General features: G+C 44.2%; 4 protein-coding genes across 7 annotated transcripts; all 4 read right to left on the reverse strand.

Annotated features, from left to right (window-relative positions):
- Positions 1-86: 86 nt before the first annotated feature.
- rnf10 (ring finger protein 10) lies at positions 87-6,426 on the reverse strand. Of its 2 annotated transcripts, none has more exons than XM_047048355.1 (17): positions 5,867-6,426; positions 5,114-5,298; positions 4,717-4,922; positions 4,535-4,625; positions 4,235-4,419; positions 3,970-4,106; positions 3,712-3,866; positions 3,502-3,630; positions 3,128-3,380; positions 2,837-2,970; positions 2,602-2,719; positions 2,398-2,499; positions 2,157-2,294; positions 1,898-1,989; positions 1,704-1,761; positions 1,417-1,581; positions 87-1,310 (listed from the first exon to the last, which is right to left on the reverse strand). In XM_047048355.1, exons 1-17 carry the CDS (start codon positions 6,027-6,029, stop codon positions 1,237-1,239), a joined length of 2,385 nt encoding a protein of 794 aa, XP_046904311.1. In that variant the 5' UTR covers positions 6,030-6,426; the 3' UTR covers positions 87-1,236. The 2 variants fall into 2 exon arrangements, with proteins under 2 accessions (XP_046904311.1, XP_046904312.1); XM_047048356.1 differs by lacking the exon at positions 5,867-6,426 and adding an exon at positions 5,403-5,847.
- Positions 6,427-6,595: 169 nt separating this feature from the next.
- On the reverse strand, positions 6,596-8,108 carry pop5 (POP5 homolog, ribonuclease P/MRP subunit). Its single transcript, XM_047048439.1, has 5 exons — positions 8,049-8,108; positions 7,811-7,953; positions 7,250-7,399; positions 7,039-7,122; positions 6,596-6,932 (listed from the first exon to the last, which is right to left on the reverse strand). Exons 1-5 carry the CDS (start codon positions 8,066-8,068, stop codon positions 6,799-6,801), a joined length of 531 nt encoding a protein of 176 aa, XP_046904395.1. The 5' UTR covers positions 8,069-8,108; the 3' UTR covers positions 6,596-6,798.
- A 452-nt stretch (positions 8,109-8,560) lies between these two features.
- si:ch211-170d8.2 (uncharacterized protein LOC571755 homolog) lies at positions 8,561-10,162 on the reverse strand. Its single transcript, XM_047048233.1, has 3 exons — positions 9,642-10,162; positions 9,370-9,514; positions 8,561-9,243 (listed from the first exon to the last, which is right to left on the reverse strand). Exons 1-3 carry the CDS (start codon positions 10,057-10,059, stop codon positions 8,910-8,912), a joined length of 897 nt encoding a protein of 298 aa, XP_046904189.1. The 5' UTR covers positions 10,060-10,162; the 3' UTR covers positions 8,561-8,909.
- A 498-nt stretch (positions 10,163-10,660) lies between these two features.
- On the reverse strand, positions 10,661-15,589 carry hps4 (HPS4 biogenesis of lysosomal organelles complex 3 subunit 2). Of its 3 annotated transcripts, none has more exons than XM_047048232.1 (13): positions 15,378-15,589; positions 14,990-15,204; positions 14,751-14,841; positions 14,490-14,633; positions 14,271-14,378; positions 14,059-14,175; positions 13,837-13,931; positions 13,679-13,751; positions 13,200-13,327; positions 12,296-13,055; positions 12,001-12,127; positions 11,653-11,764; positions 10,661-11,475 (listed from the first exon to the last, which is right to left on the reverse strand). In XM_047048232.1, the coding sequence occupies exons 2-13, from the start codon at positions 15,019-15,021 to the stop codon at positions 11,304-11,306; spliced, it is 1,959 nt and encodes a 652-aa protein (XP_046904188.1). In that variant the 5' UTR covers positions 15,022-15,204; positions 15,378-15,589; the 3' UTR covers positions 10,661-11,303. The 3 variants fall into 3 exon arrangements, with proteins under 3 accessions (XP_046904188.1, XP_046904186.1, XP_046904187.1); XM_047048230.1 differs by having other exon boundaries at positions 12,284-13,055; XM_047048231.1 differs by having other exon boundaries at positions 12,284-13,055; positions 14,990-15,589.
- Between the last annotated feature and the right edge of the window lie 58 nt (positions 15,590-15,647).

Raw genomic sequence — 15,647 nt, forward strand, 5'->3', positions numbered from 1 at the left:
AAGAGGCAGAGGATGTACGGAGCGTGACTGCCTCTATGTGGTGAGTTTTACCATTACTTGAGATTCCAAAACATCAGACAACTTGAGTTTGTGCATGTTCCTTTATTGATTTCAATGTCAAGCTAGATGACATTAACATTTGCATGTTTACTATAAACAATCAAAATTAAAGAACCCTCAAATCTGTTGTATCTTTACATCCCACTTTTTTTACTCTGTGTATAGCAAGCAATCAAAAGTTTCTCTAGCTTAACGAAAACATTTGCAACACTGCTTTGAAATCAGGGGTTAAGTGCCAATGTTACAAATTAATTTCAAAACCTGTTCAGCAAAATGGGAAAACAAATGATGAGAGATGAAAGCTGCATATTCGTAGTGTGATCGAAGAACCCGACAGAATACCCGACTCTTCTGTGGTGGAAGAGTAATCTCTTCTCTTCCACCACAGCTAGGCTTGTCATTTTAATACTAAAACTTTACTCAGCATTTCCTCCAACTGATATGAGTTCATTACAGATTTTGTTTCAAACCTTTTCATCTGTCATGTCTATAGAGAAGTGAAATAAAATGCCACGACCTGCTGGTTTCCTTAAAATGGCAATCTTATACCTCAGCTTAATGGACTTGCATTCAATTTGTATTGATCATATTCAGGGCAGACATTGCTTAGACTGGGTCTGAATCTCAGGGCAGGGTCTGGAGGGTGTATGTGCAGCTGGCTGACTGCTACCCCAAACAATGTATCCCTTAAACCTATTCAATTCTACTTAAATCTTAAACAAAATGCCTGTTCGGTCAAATCCCTAATATGCTATTTCTAGCTGTTAACCAACTACTTCACAGGATGAGTGACAAACCCCCCCCCCCCCCCCCCCCCCCCAGTAAAACAGAGTTATGAGACCAATAAAGTTAGCAACAAAAAAAACACTCCAGTTAACGCTTTGTAAAGATATGGGCTAGAATATGACCCTTCCAACTATTCCAACTGTAAGCATCGGTTGAACATTTACTGCTTAATGCACAAATTGAATGATTTACTGTGCCAGGGAAATGGAAGGCAAGTAAAGGACTGAAGGCTGTGATCAAGCCGCATTGACTGTATCTACAACTTTTTACTAATTGAATTCTGCAATTTTAAATTAAAGTATGTTCAAAAAAAGGGAGGCAGTGAGAGAAGAAGTTCGATTTCAATCAATTAAAATGGTGGGGTGGTGGTATTTTGAACTTCAGTGTTGTCTACTTTGTATGAACCATGGAGGTGCTGAACAAAAGCTTCTGTTTCTTTTTCTTCTTCTTGCCCCCGTTCTCCACTGAAACAGAGAGAGCCAGGAGATTTAAATGCAGTCATTTCTCCCCCCCCCCCCCCCCCCCCCGAAATCAAAAACGTAACACAAATACAGACTTGAAAAGACTAACCAGGGACGACCACCAGTGGTGGTGGAGCGCTTGGACCATGGTCCAGCTGCTGGAGCGCTTCTTCAAACGCCTGGCTGAAAGAGTTCTGGAAACTGGGCACCGGGACTCGATCGGACCCATCGCTCTCTCCATCGCTGTCTGCCGCCGGGGGAGCAAGCAGCGCGTCTGAAGGACGGACACAGTTTCAGTATGATGGGATTGTCTGTATTCGTGACTGTAATTTGACTGTACAAGCTCATTGTGACCACATGACGATGGCAACATGGCGATGACAACAAGGATCTCACCTTTCTTTGGAGTAATCCTGGACCCAAAATCAACTTTGGCTTTCCCATCTCTCAGCATCTACAGGTGAGTATGAGGGTCAAATGACAATGAGTCATCCTTGTAAGTGTCAGTTGTACTTTGGTACCAGGACTAAATGTGTCATCCTCAACTAAGCTGTTGGTACAGATTTCAGAGTGGCTGTGGGTATACAGACCTGAGCGAAGGACATGCAGTGCGAGTCATCCTCCACACTACCCACACTCGGCGCTGGGCTCTGTCCATTCAGACTAGGAAACATCAAACCATCTGCAAAAACCATAGGAGCTCCATGTCAGTTAATGAGGAACACACGACAGAACAATCCCACACCAATGGAACAAGCAAGATTTCATCAGCTGCCAGCCCCTCTGAGACTATAACCTGGTTGTGAAAATGTGTGAGTTGGATGGGAGGAGCACTAGAGCAGGTCTCACCAGAAGCAGGGCTGCTGCTGAGAGGGGAAGGCGGAGCCACCAGGAACTCTGGGTACACAGGTTCACCATAGTTGGAAGGTGGCAAACCAAATGCCGGGAACTGCTGTAGGTTCTCCAGCCCGATGTGCACCTCAGGATCTGAGAATGACAAAACGAGGTTCGAGAGTTCCAAAACAATAGAAGGTTCCGACCAGACATTCCGTGCAGCGGACGTACGTGGAGCGACATGACATCTACTCACATTTGCCTTGCTTCTTGTTTTCTTCCATCTCAATACGCCGCTCCCTGCGTTTCTCATCCCTTGCTTTCTTCTGTCGGAGACGCTTTCTTTTCTCCAAATCATCTGAAAGCAGAGAAGGATGAGGATCAGACAAAACATTGCACATGGTAAAACATCCCCTATGCATAAATCTACCACAGACTACAAGGTGGTGTTCAAACTGACCTGCGAAGCTGTCCAGAGTTTCTTTGGACAAGACAGGGGGCTGCAGGGCCAGCTCACAGATGCTGAACTCACAGGTGAGTGGCAGGTGAGCTAGATAGCGGTGCCGACGTCGAATCTCCTGTGGTCGAGAGCACGATTACGATCAGACCAAATCAGAAGACAGGAGGTTGCCCTCGCTATCCTCCACAACTGAACCATTATTGTTGATGTAAGTCACTACTATATTGGGTCTTACGTCAGTGACGGTTTGCCCCTCGATCTCTACCACGGTGGCGGTGATGGAGTTGGGGCTGGCCTCCAGGCTGCCATACTCCCGCAGCAGACAGCGCACATTCACCGGGTGCAGGAACATCTGCTGACAGTCCTCCGCTGAAGGGGAGAGGGGAAAAAAAAAACGACCTTGTGAACACCTCATGACTGGGACATTGGATGTCATAGGGCGGATAGTGAACAGTAGAACAAGGCAAGCTTATGAGGAGAAGCTTCTGGAGTTGGAGTTCCCATGTGCTCCAGGGCGCCATCCTACCTTGGTAGAAGTAGTAATAGGGTCCGTGCACGGAGGTGGTTTGGGGACGCCCTGCTTCGGCCTGGCTGGAGGAATGCTCCTCAGGCGCCTGGGGATGTGGCCCCGCTTCTGTGAGGGCGTCACAGGCCTCCTCCAGAACGCTCTCCAGGACGCCGCAGCCGTGCTCGGCAGGCTCGCCGCAGGCCTGCTCGGGGTCCTCCTCCGGCATCTCTGCCACCTCATCGTCAAATGCAGAGGAGTACTGGAGCACAGGCTGGAAGGGAACAAGGAGGGTTCACCGAAGGGAATGGGGCCTCGGTCGTGGTAGGGCCGGTTTTCAGCTTGATAACGGTTCCCAAGTGCATCGACTTGAGACGGGGAGCTGCTACACTGACCTTGGTACTGCTGACGGTGGTCACAACGTCATCCACGGGGGAGGGTGAGTCCACCAGGGTGAGCTTCGACAGGTCAAGGCCGTCACCTGCACATGCCTTCTGGTGCTTCAGCAGAGCCTCCTCTCGCTCCTGGGGAGAAAAGCGTCAATGTCTCCGACCGGCCCCTGGTTATAGCTGCCAACGGTAGTTCTTGGGTGTAGGGATTCTTACCTGCAGGTGGCACAGGGCACTCTGGATGAAGCAGGCCTGGGCCCCTTCCTCCTGGCTGAGCTGAGCCTGCAGAGCAGACCTCTCCTCTGCCACCAGGCCCAGCACCTGCTCTGAAGAGGCCAGCAGCAGCTTGGAGTACGGACTGAGGCACAGATCTGTCAACACAACAACAGGCCTGTCAATATGTAACATGCGTATATCAATGTCTTTACCCGACAACAAGTTTAAAACATACGAGTTTCCCTGCAAATCCTTTACCTCCGAAGCAAATGGGCTCCTCCACTTTCACCCACTCAGAGCTTGGCATTGCCACAAGAGCCCCTTTCTCTCTTCTCATCAGGCGCATGGTGATGAGGTCACCAACAGCATACTGCCTTGTCTCCATGGCCACCACACTGCAAAAATAAAAAGAAGTTTGTACTTTCCCATTTTCATCCGTTTCATTTTCTCTACATCAAGAGCATATCACTTGGTTACTGTCACTGTTACTAAGAGAACGTAGCTCTTAAGGTTTCCCTCTAACCTCTTGAGGTCTGGCGTGTTCACAGACTCGTAGCAGATGGGACACTTGGCCCAGCTCTTGTCACTGAGAGACAGGTAGTGCAGCATGCACGGCCAGCAGAAGATGTGGCCACAGCGCGTGATGTGGGCCGCCACGGGAGCGTACAGGCAGATGGGGCAGGAGGGCACCTCGTGGCTGTAGATGCGCTGAAACAGGACCACACGACAACAATAACTTGAATTGAAGCGTTACAGCTCAGCTTACGGCTGAGACGACAGAACAGGGTGAATTTGGGCGTTTTTTGAAATTGATTCAACTCACCACTTGCTGCACACAGTCCCAGTTGACCAGAGTATCTGGATCAGTGAAGTGAGCCTTGTAGTCTTGGTCGTCAGTCACCACAAATTGACAGCTACAGGAGAAGAAAAAAAAAGAAGTAAATCTCTCAGTTCATTGTTCAACCACTACCTGGTGTTTAACTTTAGATAGGGAGGAGAACTCACTTGGCCTGCAAGAAAAGCTCCTTGTTAAAGGGCTTGTGCTTGTGGCCCCACTTGTTGCGGCGGCCCCAGCCGGAGTGGCTGTCTCCACCCAGGCCACCATGGCCCCCGCGGGGCTCAAAAGTGAAGTTGAGCAGGTGGTTCAGGCTGATCTTTTTAGGTCCAGCAAATTGAGCCGGGCTAAACTCTGCCCGGCGTGTCTCTGCTACCTATAAAGAGACAAAAGTTCTTATGCTCTGAAGGACGTCTTAGCATGTTGCAAAGAATTAAACCTGTGAATTCTAGAATCCTGTCTGACCATACTGTTTCAGCTTTCAATTACTGTTCATGTGATTTGGTAGGTTGAATATAAAGCGGTTTTAAATTCGAATTCACATAGTTCTTGCTGTTGTGGACTCACCTCTTCACGTCTTCCTCCACCTGCATCGCCATACTGTCTCCCTGCACCTCTCTGAGGGGGTCTCTTGTCAAAATTTTTGCTTTTCTGTGAATTGGTGCGGCGCGGGCCAGGGAAGGTGTCACTTTTAGGAAAGGAGGGCTCTCGCTTACGGCTGCAGCGCTTAGAACCCCCATTATTCTTACCATCTGGGGAGAAAAACAGTGACAATTGACTTGTTACTTTTAGTGTTATTACCACTAGTGTTCTGAAAATACCGCTAAACCAATTTAAGATTTTCAAAAAGACCTACCTAATCTTGAATTGTTTGACATTTGCATGTCTCCCATTTTGATCCAACGATTGCAAGAAATATATTTGATGATGATGATATGGACTGTACCCTCCCTTCGTGCTTATCAGTACAAGCCAGATTAGAGTGCATGAACTCAGCCAGGGCTACAATTTCTAATTAGATTTAGTCGTCAACTGCCACTACCATAATAGTTCAATTCGACATAATCCCATCTGAATTAAATGTGTGCAAACTAGTGACAATGTTAATGTATTCTTCTAAACTGGTTGAATTATCTGACAGCTACGTCATGCATTTTAAGTAAACAAACCATACTAGGCCTTGGGGCAGGCCATACAATGTGCTTGTCCAAGCAACACAACTCGGGTCATTCAAGCAATACGACTGCGCATTGTTGGGTGGCTAACAAGCTACAAACTTTGATAGGGATGATTACTTATTAACTGGGTTGATGATTTCACCTGTTTTGGGTTTAGATTCGCCAGGTGGAGGGCCGGTGGAACTCGTACGGGGCGGAACCTTGTTGTTGGCATTGCTGTTTGGATTCTTCTCCATGGTTGTCTCCTTGTTGTAAGAGGATCTGAGGCCGAACTCCTGATAGAGAGCTTCCGAGCTCTCTAGCATCAATTGGTAAAAATGAAAATGTGAGCGGGTAGAAGCAAGTGTGAGTCAGGCGGCAAAGGCCCTGATTCATTTCTGTCAAACACGGAGACTCCATCACGGCGACATCTTGACAACAAAACAAACCGAGAAAAATAGAGACACAGTTCAGGCGTCTCAGTAATGGAGGCTTTGAAATAAGAGAGAACGAATGTTCACACCACGGGGCCCAGACCCCGAAAATTTAAGCTTTTCTAGCCGTTGGAAACTTTTGGCCCCAACAAAGGCGTTAGACGTTCTCCAATTAGCGGAAAACGTCCGGTTTAATTAGGGTTTTTCCCTAAAAAAATATATTCTAAAGACGAGCAACAACTAATGGCGACGGGTCGCCAGTCAGGAACCTCAGAGACCCGGATGCAACTTCGTGTTTCAACTATTTTGTAACGACATCTTACACGGAATTATGGGAAATGTAGTTCTAACATCAGGTCATCTATTTTAGACCAACGTAGACTACGTTGTATAAAGATTCATTAATAAAAACTGAAGCTGAATCGTATATATTTTTTTAAAATACACAATGACGATATAGTTAATTAAATGTTCACTTTTATTGTTTTAACAGGCCAAAATCCATTTCACAATATGAACAGAAAACTATTTACACTGTATAAACATGTCTATTGTTACCATGCCCAATTTGTAAGGCAAACAATTTCTCAGGGTCCCTGGGCAACTTTTTCAAGGAGTTCCATAGGTCTTGAGACAGAACTGACTGTCTTCCTCCTAACATTCAATGATCAACTGCATGGAATGGAGGTTCAGGTATCTCTTCTTCCTCCTCTTCACTGTCCAATTCATATTCATTCTCTTGTCCTTTCACGATTGAGCAGCTCAAGACTGCTCTCTCGACCTCCAGTCTTTCTGCTGCTCATAGAAACAGAAGAATTAACAACCACACCGATAGCACAGGCATTTACATTTTACAATACTGCTATACTGTTCCAATCTTTAGTGAGGTTCCTACACCGACCTTCGCTCTGACAATTGGGGAGCATCCGATGCAGCTGCTGTGTATTATATCGGACCAGAAACTTCTGACACGTTCTGATAGTTCCTGTGAAAGTGCAATGTAAATTCAGAGCAGTATATCATTTGTGCCTTTCATATAAAAATTGCCGATCCACTGTATTTGCTGGTGTCTGTCAACCATACATAGTGAACAATTAAAGCATCTCTTTTACCTCCTACATGTAAACAGTTCAGGAAACATGGCACCTTATGACCTCTGTTCTCCAGAATGGAGATGAAAGGCAGAGCAGACCAGATGGTCCTGTAGTGGCTCTTCCGACATCGCAGGAACACAATTCCAGTGTGGGCGTTAACATATTTTACTGAAAAGAGATGTAATGTAAGTACTTTATTTCATAAACAATAGAAATATGAAACTATACAATTTTTTGGACAGTGACATCCAAATACTATATGAAAGAGACATTCAGCATCAACCTGCCATAACTCACACTGCAGTCTGTTACTAACAGTTCCCAAAACACGGGCTTTCTGCTTAAGCTACAGCAGTATACATATATATATAGTGGTATACGCTCGCATACAATGCCATGAAAATGAAAACACTACAGTAAGTCTTTAGTTCATCGTCACTTATGTGTTTTCAATTCCGTATCTAATACAGTCACCTATTGCCTAAGTAGGCCTGATATAAAAATGGTTGCACGAAAATTCTGTTGAGCATTGGAAAATAGGCTTCACAAACAGCAACAACTCCATAGGCATGTTTATACCTGTGAATCCAATGTTGCACAGTGCTGCCCCGTAGTCACCGTGCATTCGACTCACCGCTCCTTTGACCATTGCATTGATTGACCGATCATCAAGCAACGATAGACTGTTTCGATCTGTCACGTTTACTTCACACAGCAAATATCTGTCAATGCATGATGGTACATTAGGATACAGTCTAAATGGGGATATCAGTCATTGTCCATTTGAACCAAGACGTTTATGTATAACTTTACTAACCTCGATTTAAATCTCACCATCTTTCTTCACGTGTGTTGATCAACGAAAACGACTTCCGCGTTTTGGGTGGGACTCAATCTTGATTGGCAATGCCTTTAACCAATCGTAAATTGTTTTGTCTTGAGCGGCCACGATAGACTTCCCCATCCCTCTCAATCTAGATTTCTAGAAAAAACTAAAGTGTTTTGTTTTAAACCAATTTTTTTAATGTTCAAATATTTTGTGTTTCAGTGTCATATTTGCAATACTGCAAATTTATATATATATACATATATATATATATATATATATATTAGAGGGTAGATAGATTAACAAATAAGCATAGTGATTTGCCAGCAATGTAAGGAAACCAATTCCTCCATGGATTATCCCAGTCGACATGTCCGACTGACAAACCATACACACTTACAAATATGTGAGACGCTTTTATGTGACATAAAATATAAAAACTTTGATAACATTGAGTTGTATTTACAGACATGGTATAATAAACATATGTGATTATATCCAGTATTTACAGTACATGTTCACATATCAGCATTACACCTGACAAAACATGAACATTTATAAATTAATATAATCAAATATTTGGTAAAGTGCAAATAACCCTACATGCATAAAGCCTATGTAAATCAATTAGTTTTCCATAATAGTCCTACATAGTCTCCCCACACAATAGACTTAAGGTCCCGGTCCTTTACATAACAATTCAAACTGAAATGTTGCCTCTTCAGTGGGATAAATGCAGTGCCATTGAGAGCTTCTGCTTAGAGATAATGAAGTGATCATGTGTCTGGGGTTGGGGAAGCGAGGTGCATTTGGATGTGACGAACTCAGGTGTCCAGTTTTTTTGGTCAGTCTTCATCTATAGGAGATAGCGATGAATGGGGTATGTACGAGGTGAAGTCCGTTATGTTCACAGGATACCTCTACCCCCCCCTTGTTGCAGTTCAGGCCCAAGCCAAGCTCCAGGGCAGTCTGCAAGGGCCCAGGCCCTTCCCCCAATGGACCTCTATTGGTGTCCTGCAGAGATGGCCTTTCTCGTGGACCCCCCCTGGAAAACCCTCCGACCTTCCGCATGGCCACCAGGCTAGGCCCCCCTCTGTTCCCATCAGCTGCCTCTTGTAGACCTTGGAAAAGGAACAGTAAATCCACTCTCAGCTCCAGTATGTCATCTCTTGTCCTTACATTGTACCTATGGGGAAAATAGAGTCAATACTTTCACTATAAAGAAATAAGAAAGACAACACATTTTCACATCTTTGAAAGTTGGATTTGAGGATAAGTTATGAGTTTTTCATATTGAAGTTTGACCTCTCACCTTGTAGAAAGTTTGCGTTTTACCATAAACGGAAGCACAGGCTCAACGTTCAGCTGTCGTGGGTTTGATAGTTGGAGATGAATCTCTGCTCTCATGACTGTCACTGACAAAACGTCCCGACTAAGGAGGAACTCCACACCTGTATCTAAGGGGAAACATGAGAAACGCATTAGAAAAGAGACTGTAACCCGTGGACCCTTCCCCCGCTATATGCTATTTTTGACTGAATACTGATACTAGCTTATTATTTAACCTTATCAATAAGCACTTACCTCCACTTAAGCGACCCTGAATTCCCTTCACACTTTTGCAATGAAAACCAATCTGACAGCAACGGTAAACCCTTCGAACATAACGGAAAAGCGGTTGCTCTGGAAAGACCGTGCGTCGTGACCCTCCGAGTGGCAATGAGAGGACACGGAGATGTAGTGATTTTGCCAAATCTCCTTGAGACCCGTAGGTTTCCGTCCATGGTTCAGTCAGTAATGCACATTGTTCCCGTTGTGCCTCCAAAGTCTCTCGTCTCAACCGTCTAAAAGAATCTGAGCGTAACATGTCTTGCCCATCCGATATGGCAGATGATTTCAACAGTAACTCCGATGGGCCCACTGCACGAAGCTGGACTCCAACAACGCTGTATATTAGAAAAAGTAATCTTAATGCATTCCAAAAGCGCGGTATTGAGGCCATGGTGATCGGTCCACGTTGAGAGCTACGCACGGAATGAATGTGGTGCCAACACTGCGACCAGAAACTGTTATTCTCAAATGGGCAGCTTATCCCCGTAGCTATATACCTCTACCGACAATGGGTACATTCTGCCTCTTAGAATTTCAATCCTGTCCCTACTTACAATCCCTCCCCCCTTTTTGTTCGTGCCCTTAACCACCCATTTGCACCCCACCGGGTTTTCATAGTGAGACTGCATAATGAGGCGCCCTAGAATGCTGACCTAAGCCATTCAAATTCAGCTACGTATCTAATGACCCTAATTACACTATATTTGGATAATCACGAACGGATTCATTTGCAAGACACGATGCCTTGAAAAAAGATGGTTAATACAACTTATTGTACATGGACAAGTTTTACGCATGGGCAGCCATACCCACTATGTCACATCCTGCATTGGGACTAGAACCAAATGAGATCAATAGCCTACAGCTCACGAGAAAATCAAACGATGTCCCTGTTTAGGCTTTTAAATTTCCAGTGTTGTGAGCGCTTTTGTTTCTCTTGGAAATGATAACAACTTAGGCCATCTGTGGGTTACTAGGAAACATGTCCGAGGTGGGTTTTACAAGATACTTTTATTCATTAATTCACACTTGTTGGAATACATTTGCAGAGCACATAACTTGTGATTGGTATAATGTGACTACATTTATAGATTTAGTGCATAATTCATACAAACAGAAACATTTTCAGAAATGTATTACATGTCTGATTTTATAGTTTCCATAAAATATATACCACATAATAAACCTGTGCATCTTTACTACAGATAATAAAAATGAAGCCTTACATGAAGGAATACAAACAACATTAATAAACCTACACAAAATGTAATATACAAACAACCAAGTGTTTGTGAACCCAAGGTCTACTTTTAGTTTATTAAAAAATAATTGTTAGACCATCTAAACTTCACTGTCATGTTTCACTACATAGTTTTATCTAGAAAGCTTTCTGTACTTGTAAACAGTATCCTGTCCCAACTATTAAATCACAACAAGGCACTTGATATGTAGGCTACATACTCACAACAAACGAATCCACTCACATAATATTACAGCGAGGTCTAGATTTTGTTTAGTTTCTTGCATTAGTGTTTACATACAAAACGTTTGTCTGTGCAATTATGGCATACCGTTTTTTTGTTTGTTTATATGTTTTGAGCAGAGTATGGCCCCATTTCTCCAGACATTTCTCACTCAGAGCAGGTTAACCCCATGTTTCAGTAATCTGTGTCGGGCTTTGGTGGGCAGGGAGAAAGCACTGTCTTGTTGGTTGGGGATTCCCGAGTTTCTCACCGTTCCACCTTGTTGTAAGAAGTAGGTTTCCTGGGCTGCACTGCGAGTCCCATACACAGCTGCACCTGCACTTCTGCAAAGGAAATTTACCACAGACAGAACTCGGTGTAAACACTCAAGGACTTTGACAGACAGCCGCAGCATTCAATAGCAGTGGCCCCTGCCAGTTGCTGTACACACCCCTCCCCCCACCATCAGATTGAGGAGTCAAGGAACACAAGAGTGCCCCTCCTGTAACTGTCATACTGACCTGACAATAGCCTCCTGCAGAGTTTCAGTGTGAGAGAAATGCGAGTGGAGCAGTGATGTGGCTCTCACAAAGGAACGCTCTTGTGCTGCTCCCGGACGACCAGACAGGTTGGCTGCAGAGACAGATGCCGAAGATACCACTCAAACACCAGACTGACAAAATGGACAACTATGTTTGCATACAGAGTGATGGGGCAGAAAATCAGAATTAAACTAATTTGTAAGTCTTTAAAACCCAAGCAGAGGACCCAAATTACCTCCAAATTTACTGCATTAGTGAGGTATACACACTGATGAGACAACATTGCAAACAGTGTAGACAGAAACGTAAAGGGTGTTAGAGGCTCACTTGTAAGTGTGTTCTGTATGCAGTCAAAGTGTGCAAAGCTGTAGGATCCCTGAGGGCCTGGGCCAGCGGGATCAGCGGTCCCAAGATGAGCCTCAAGGCCATTCAAAGATGCCAGGCTGCTGTGATACTGAGAAAAAAGACACAACATATTAAAAACATATCAAGATGATATATGTATCATGAACACTAGATGTTTCTAGATTTTTTGGAAAAAACATTTGCGTTCCTAAATAGCAACAAAGCGTACATCTCCACGGCAAAACATAGTATTAACGTTCCCCACCAAATTCCTCACCACTTCCTTCATGGCTTCAGAGTCATGGTTGAAACGAGGCTCCACCAGCAGGGACAACACAAGGCCTCGTACTCTGTGCTGGTACAAAGCCATGGGGAGCAGGGAGGACTCGGAAGACTTCTCCACGGGAGATGAACTGGAAAGTTCCCCAGCTGTGTCACACCCCTGGACACGTTTACTGTAATTTCTCTCCCGGCTGTCTTTGTTATCCCTAAACACCTCTGAGTCTTCCTCTCCGCCCCCAGGACTGTCGGCCCCACCATTAGTCTTGTCAAACTGTTTCGAGGAGATTTGCCTTCCCGTTCCAATCCGTCCAGCTATGGCTGGACTATTGTGAACATTGTGACGAGCCACATCATCTCGCACCAAACTCCCCTCCGCTACATTGTCATCTGCAAGGTTCATGATTGCTGAATTGCCATTCCTGTCCTCGCTGCTGTTAAAACTATAATAAAACGAACAGTCCAAAGCACCCTCGTCCATATCGTGCAACCTTCCATTTTTAAAGGCATGGTCTGGAGACTGTTTAGGGGTTTTGAAGTCTAGAGGGCTGATAGGGTCAGCAGAGCTCAGGGAAGGACTTGGGCTGAATAATAATGTATTACTTCTGGAGGACGGTGGGGTTGACGACCCAGTCTGAAACGATATTTGGGGAAAGGTGTCTGAAACAGCATCGGGATCAGTTGATATCGTATCAGACAGAGTTCTCGACAGACGGGCCTTCCTGGGACGATTCATTTCCTTTGGGGTTGATTGAGAACTGTGTGACAGACAAAGCAAGTGGTAAAACATGAGAAACACTTTCATCACATGAATGTTGCCATTAGATAAATCCTGACTTACTTTACTTTTATCCTGTCCTTTAAATAAGAAAATATATCCTTCTCAAAGAAGGCTGGTGTACCTGGATGTTTTGTTAACAGGAGAAGAGTGCAGGCAGTGGAGTTCAGCGGATGTAAGGAACACTGTGGTAGAAGTCACAGGAGTACTGTCTGGGGAACTAGAAGAGCTCAGTCCATTGGGTGTCTGATCCTAGATTAAAATAGCATCCACTTTAGCTATACATTTCAAAAATGTTTTGAACGTGACTAACCCAAACAAACATTTAAGATCCGTATATATGTTTATTGTTTGCACTTTCTTACCACAGTAAATTCTGTGATTGTGTAACATACTTGGCGAATAAACCGAATTCTGATTCGGATCAGGGAAGTGGTTAGTTTTAAGGTTTGAATCGAGGTGCAAAATAAATCACATCTCAGCCACCAAGCATGTTGCAACGAAACTATCTGACAATAACTCTTTCAGACATCTAACAGGTGCAGTTGGTGGTTTGCTAATCACATTTATAAAAAATATATATTTCAGTCATGGATACTGTACCTGGTTGTATGTTTCAGTCTCATGTACCATAACTTTCACTGTAAGTTCAGGGGGCATCTGTGTGCTGACCACTCTGTGGAACAAATAAGAGATTTGTGAAATCTTAAGATAAAAAGTGTTGGTACCGCTTATGGCATCCATGCTGGAATCCATCTTACCTGCCACGGTAAAGTATACAGCCTGCTAACACTAGGGGGCAGCGTTGACAGGCCTGAAGAATAAGGGCAGCTTTCAGTAGGAGAAGTGGGTCAATCTAAAACAGACAGGCAAATTACACTGGTCACATAATAAGTTAATAAACGTAAGGTTAAGAGGTGTTACATACCCATGTGAAAACATTAGATGCATATTAGTACAAAGTACTAAACACTTGTCCTCACATGTGTAGAATCAATGGTTTTCAGGCAGCTGAAGATGTGGTCAAGTTCTGTGGAACCCCCTTGCAGATGGGAGAGGTATTTGGACCATCGCTCCTTGAGAACGTCTCGACTGTTGGTCTAAATGCAAATCAGGGTACTTGATAAACATTTTCTTTTCCCCTCTCCCGACACCCTTTCACTGCCCCAGGGCAGAATGCTAGGAGAGGTTGTACCTGATAGCTGTGTCGGATTGGTCCGTTGTAGAAGCAAAACAGATCGATCAGCTGATCTAGAAATTCACAGATGCTGACATCAGGAATGTCCACAGAGCAGCCTAGAGCCTAAGAGAAGGGAAAGGAAGAGTTGGCAAAAGGGATTCTAGGAAATTGTTTCCCTGTAATCTTTTGGTATATGCGGTTCTTCTTCTATGATGCCTGTTGTGGAATTCTCACCCACAAAAAGTCATCTTTCATGCGGATGGCAAACTTGCTCCGCCGAAGCCTAAGCAGTCGAACAGGAGAGGACGACAGCTCAGAGACACAGCGGCTCACGCCTGCAAGCTGCCCACACAGCATTTCCTGCTTGTCCAAAGGCGTCTGGGTATAGCAAAGATGACAATAACATGGGCCTTTGAAACAAAACACATAAAAAATGCGAGCAAAAACAAAATTGGGACTGCATCACAGCTAACTCTTCTTCTTTGAAGACCCTACCTCTTCGGGAGAGAAGTAGCAAATTCCATCCCTTGTAGGATCACCTTCTCCTTTGACCTTAGATCCATCATACAGGAAGAAGTAATTGCATCTGAAAACCGAAATGCAATAAAGATGGATCATGTTTAATTGTTTATATGAATGATAAATATAAAATACTAAAACTGTACTCTCATTGGCTTAAATCACAAGGACTAATAGACTTGTTGACTAATAGACCAGGCTGTCTAGCTACCCACCGTTTAGAGTCAGGCACCATGGTTTCAGCCATAGCTGTTGCCTAAAGTTTGTCCCTTGTGCTGATTGAAGACGCTCCAAGGACGCTCCGCTTCCCAATAGACACTACCAGCACCTTGGTAACAAGTATCTGACACCAGTCTGGTAGTGACGCTGTGGCAACTGGTAGGACGCTGAGCTGGAGTAGGAATGTATCCTTGCAAAGCTGTCCTTAATACTATGGGTTATAAGACGAACAATACAATTTTATGCTTAATGTACAGTCTGGTTTCTTTTGCAAAGTTAGCTTTCATTATAGAGCTGAAGTGTAACTTTGCAACTGAACAACATCTGCAAATAGCAAATCTAGAGGCAATTAGGGCTAGCTAAAGTTCTAGACAGCTAGCTTACTAATCTTGCGCAGTTCTTGAGAGCAAGCCGGGGAATACTTGAGTATCCGTTAACATCAAGATATCGAACCAATAGAATTTCCGACCCCCATCGTTTCAATAAACGACTATTCAATTTTACAGAGCCGTCAGAATGCCGTCTAAATGTGATTAGACTTCTATGTTGCTTGCTATGTAGATCGCCTGGTAGTCTCCAGTTGAAGGAATGCGAGTCACAAGAAGTTGGTCATGTGAAAGTAAGGGGAGCGAATAGGGTCAAACACTACGTCTT

This window comes from Hypomesus transpacificus, chromosome 24, assembly GCF_021917145.1.
Source record: "Hypomesus transpacificus isolate Combined female chromosome 24, fHypTra1, whole genome shotgun sequence".
Lineage (NCBI taxonomy): Eukaryota > Metazoa > Chordata > Actinopteri > Osmeriformes > Osmeridae > Hypomesus > Hypomesus transpacificus.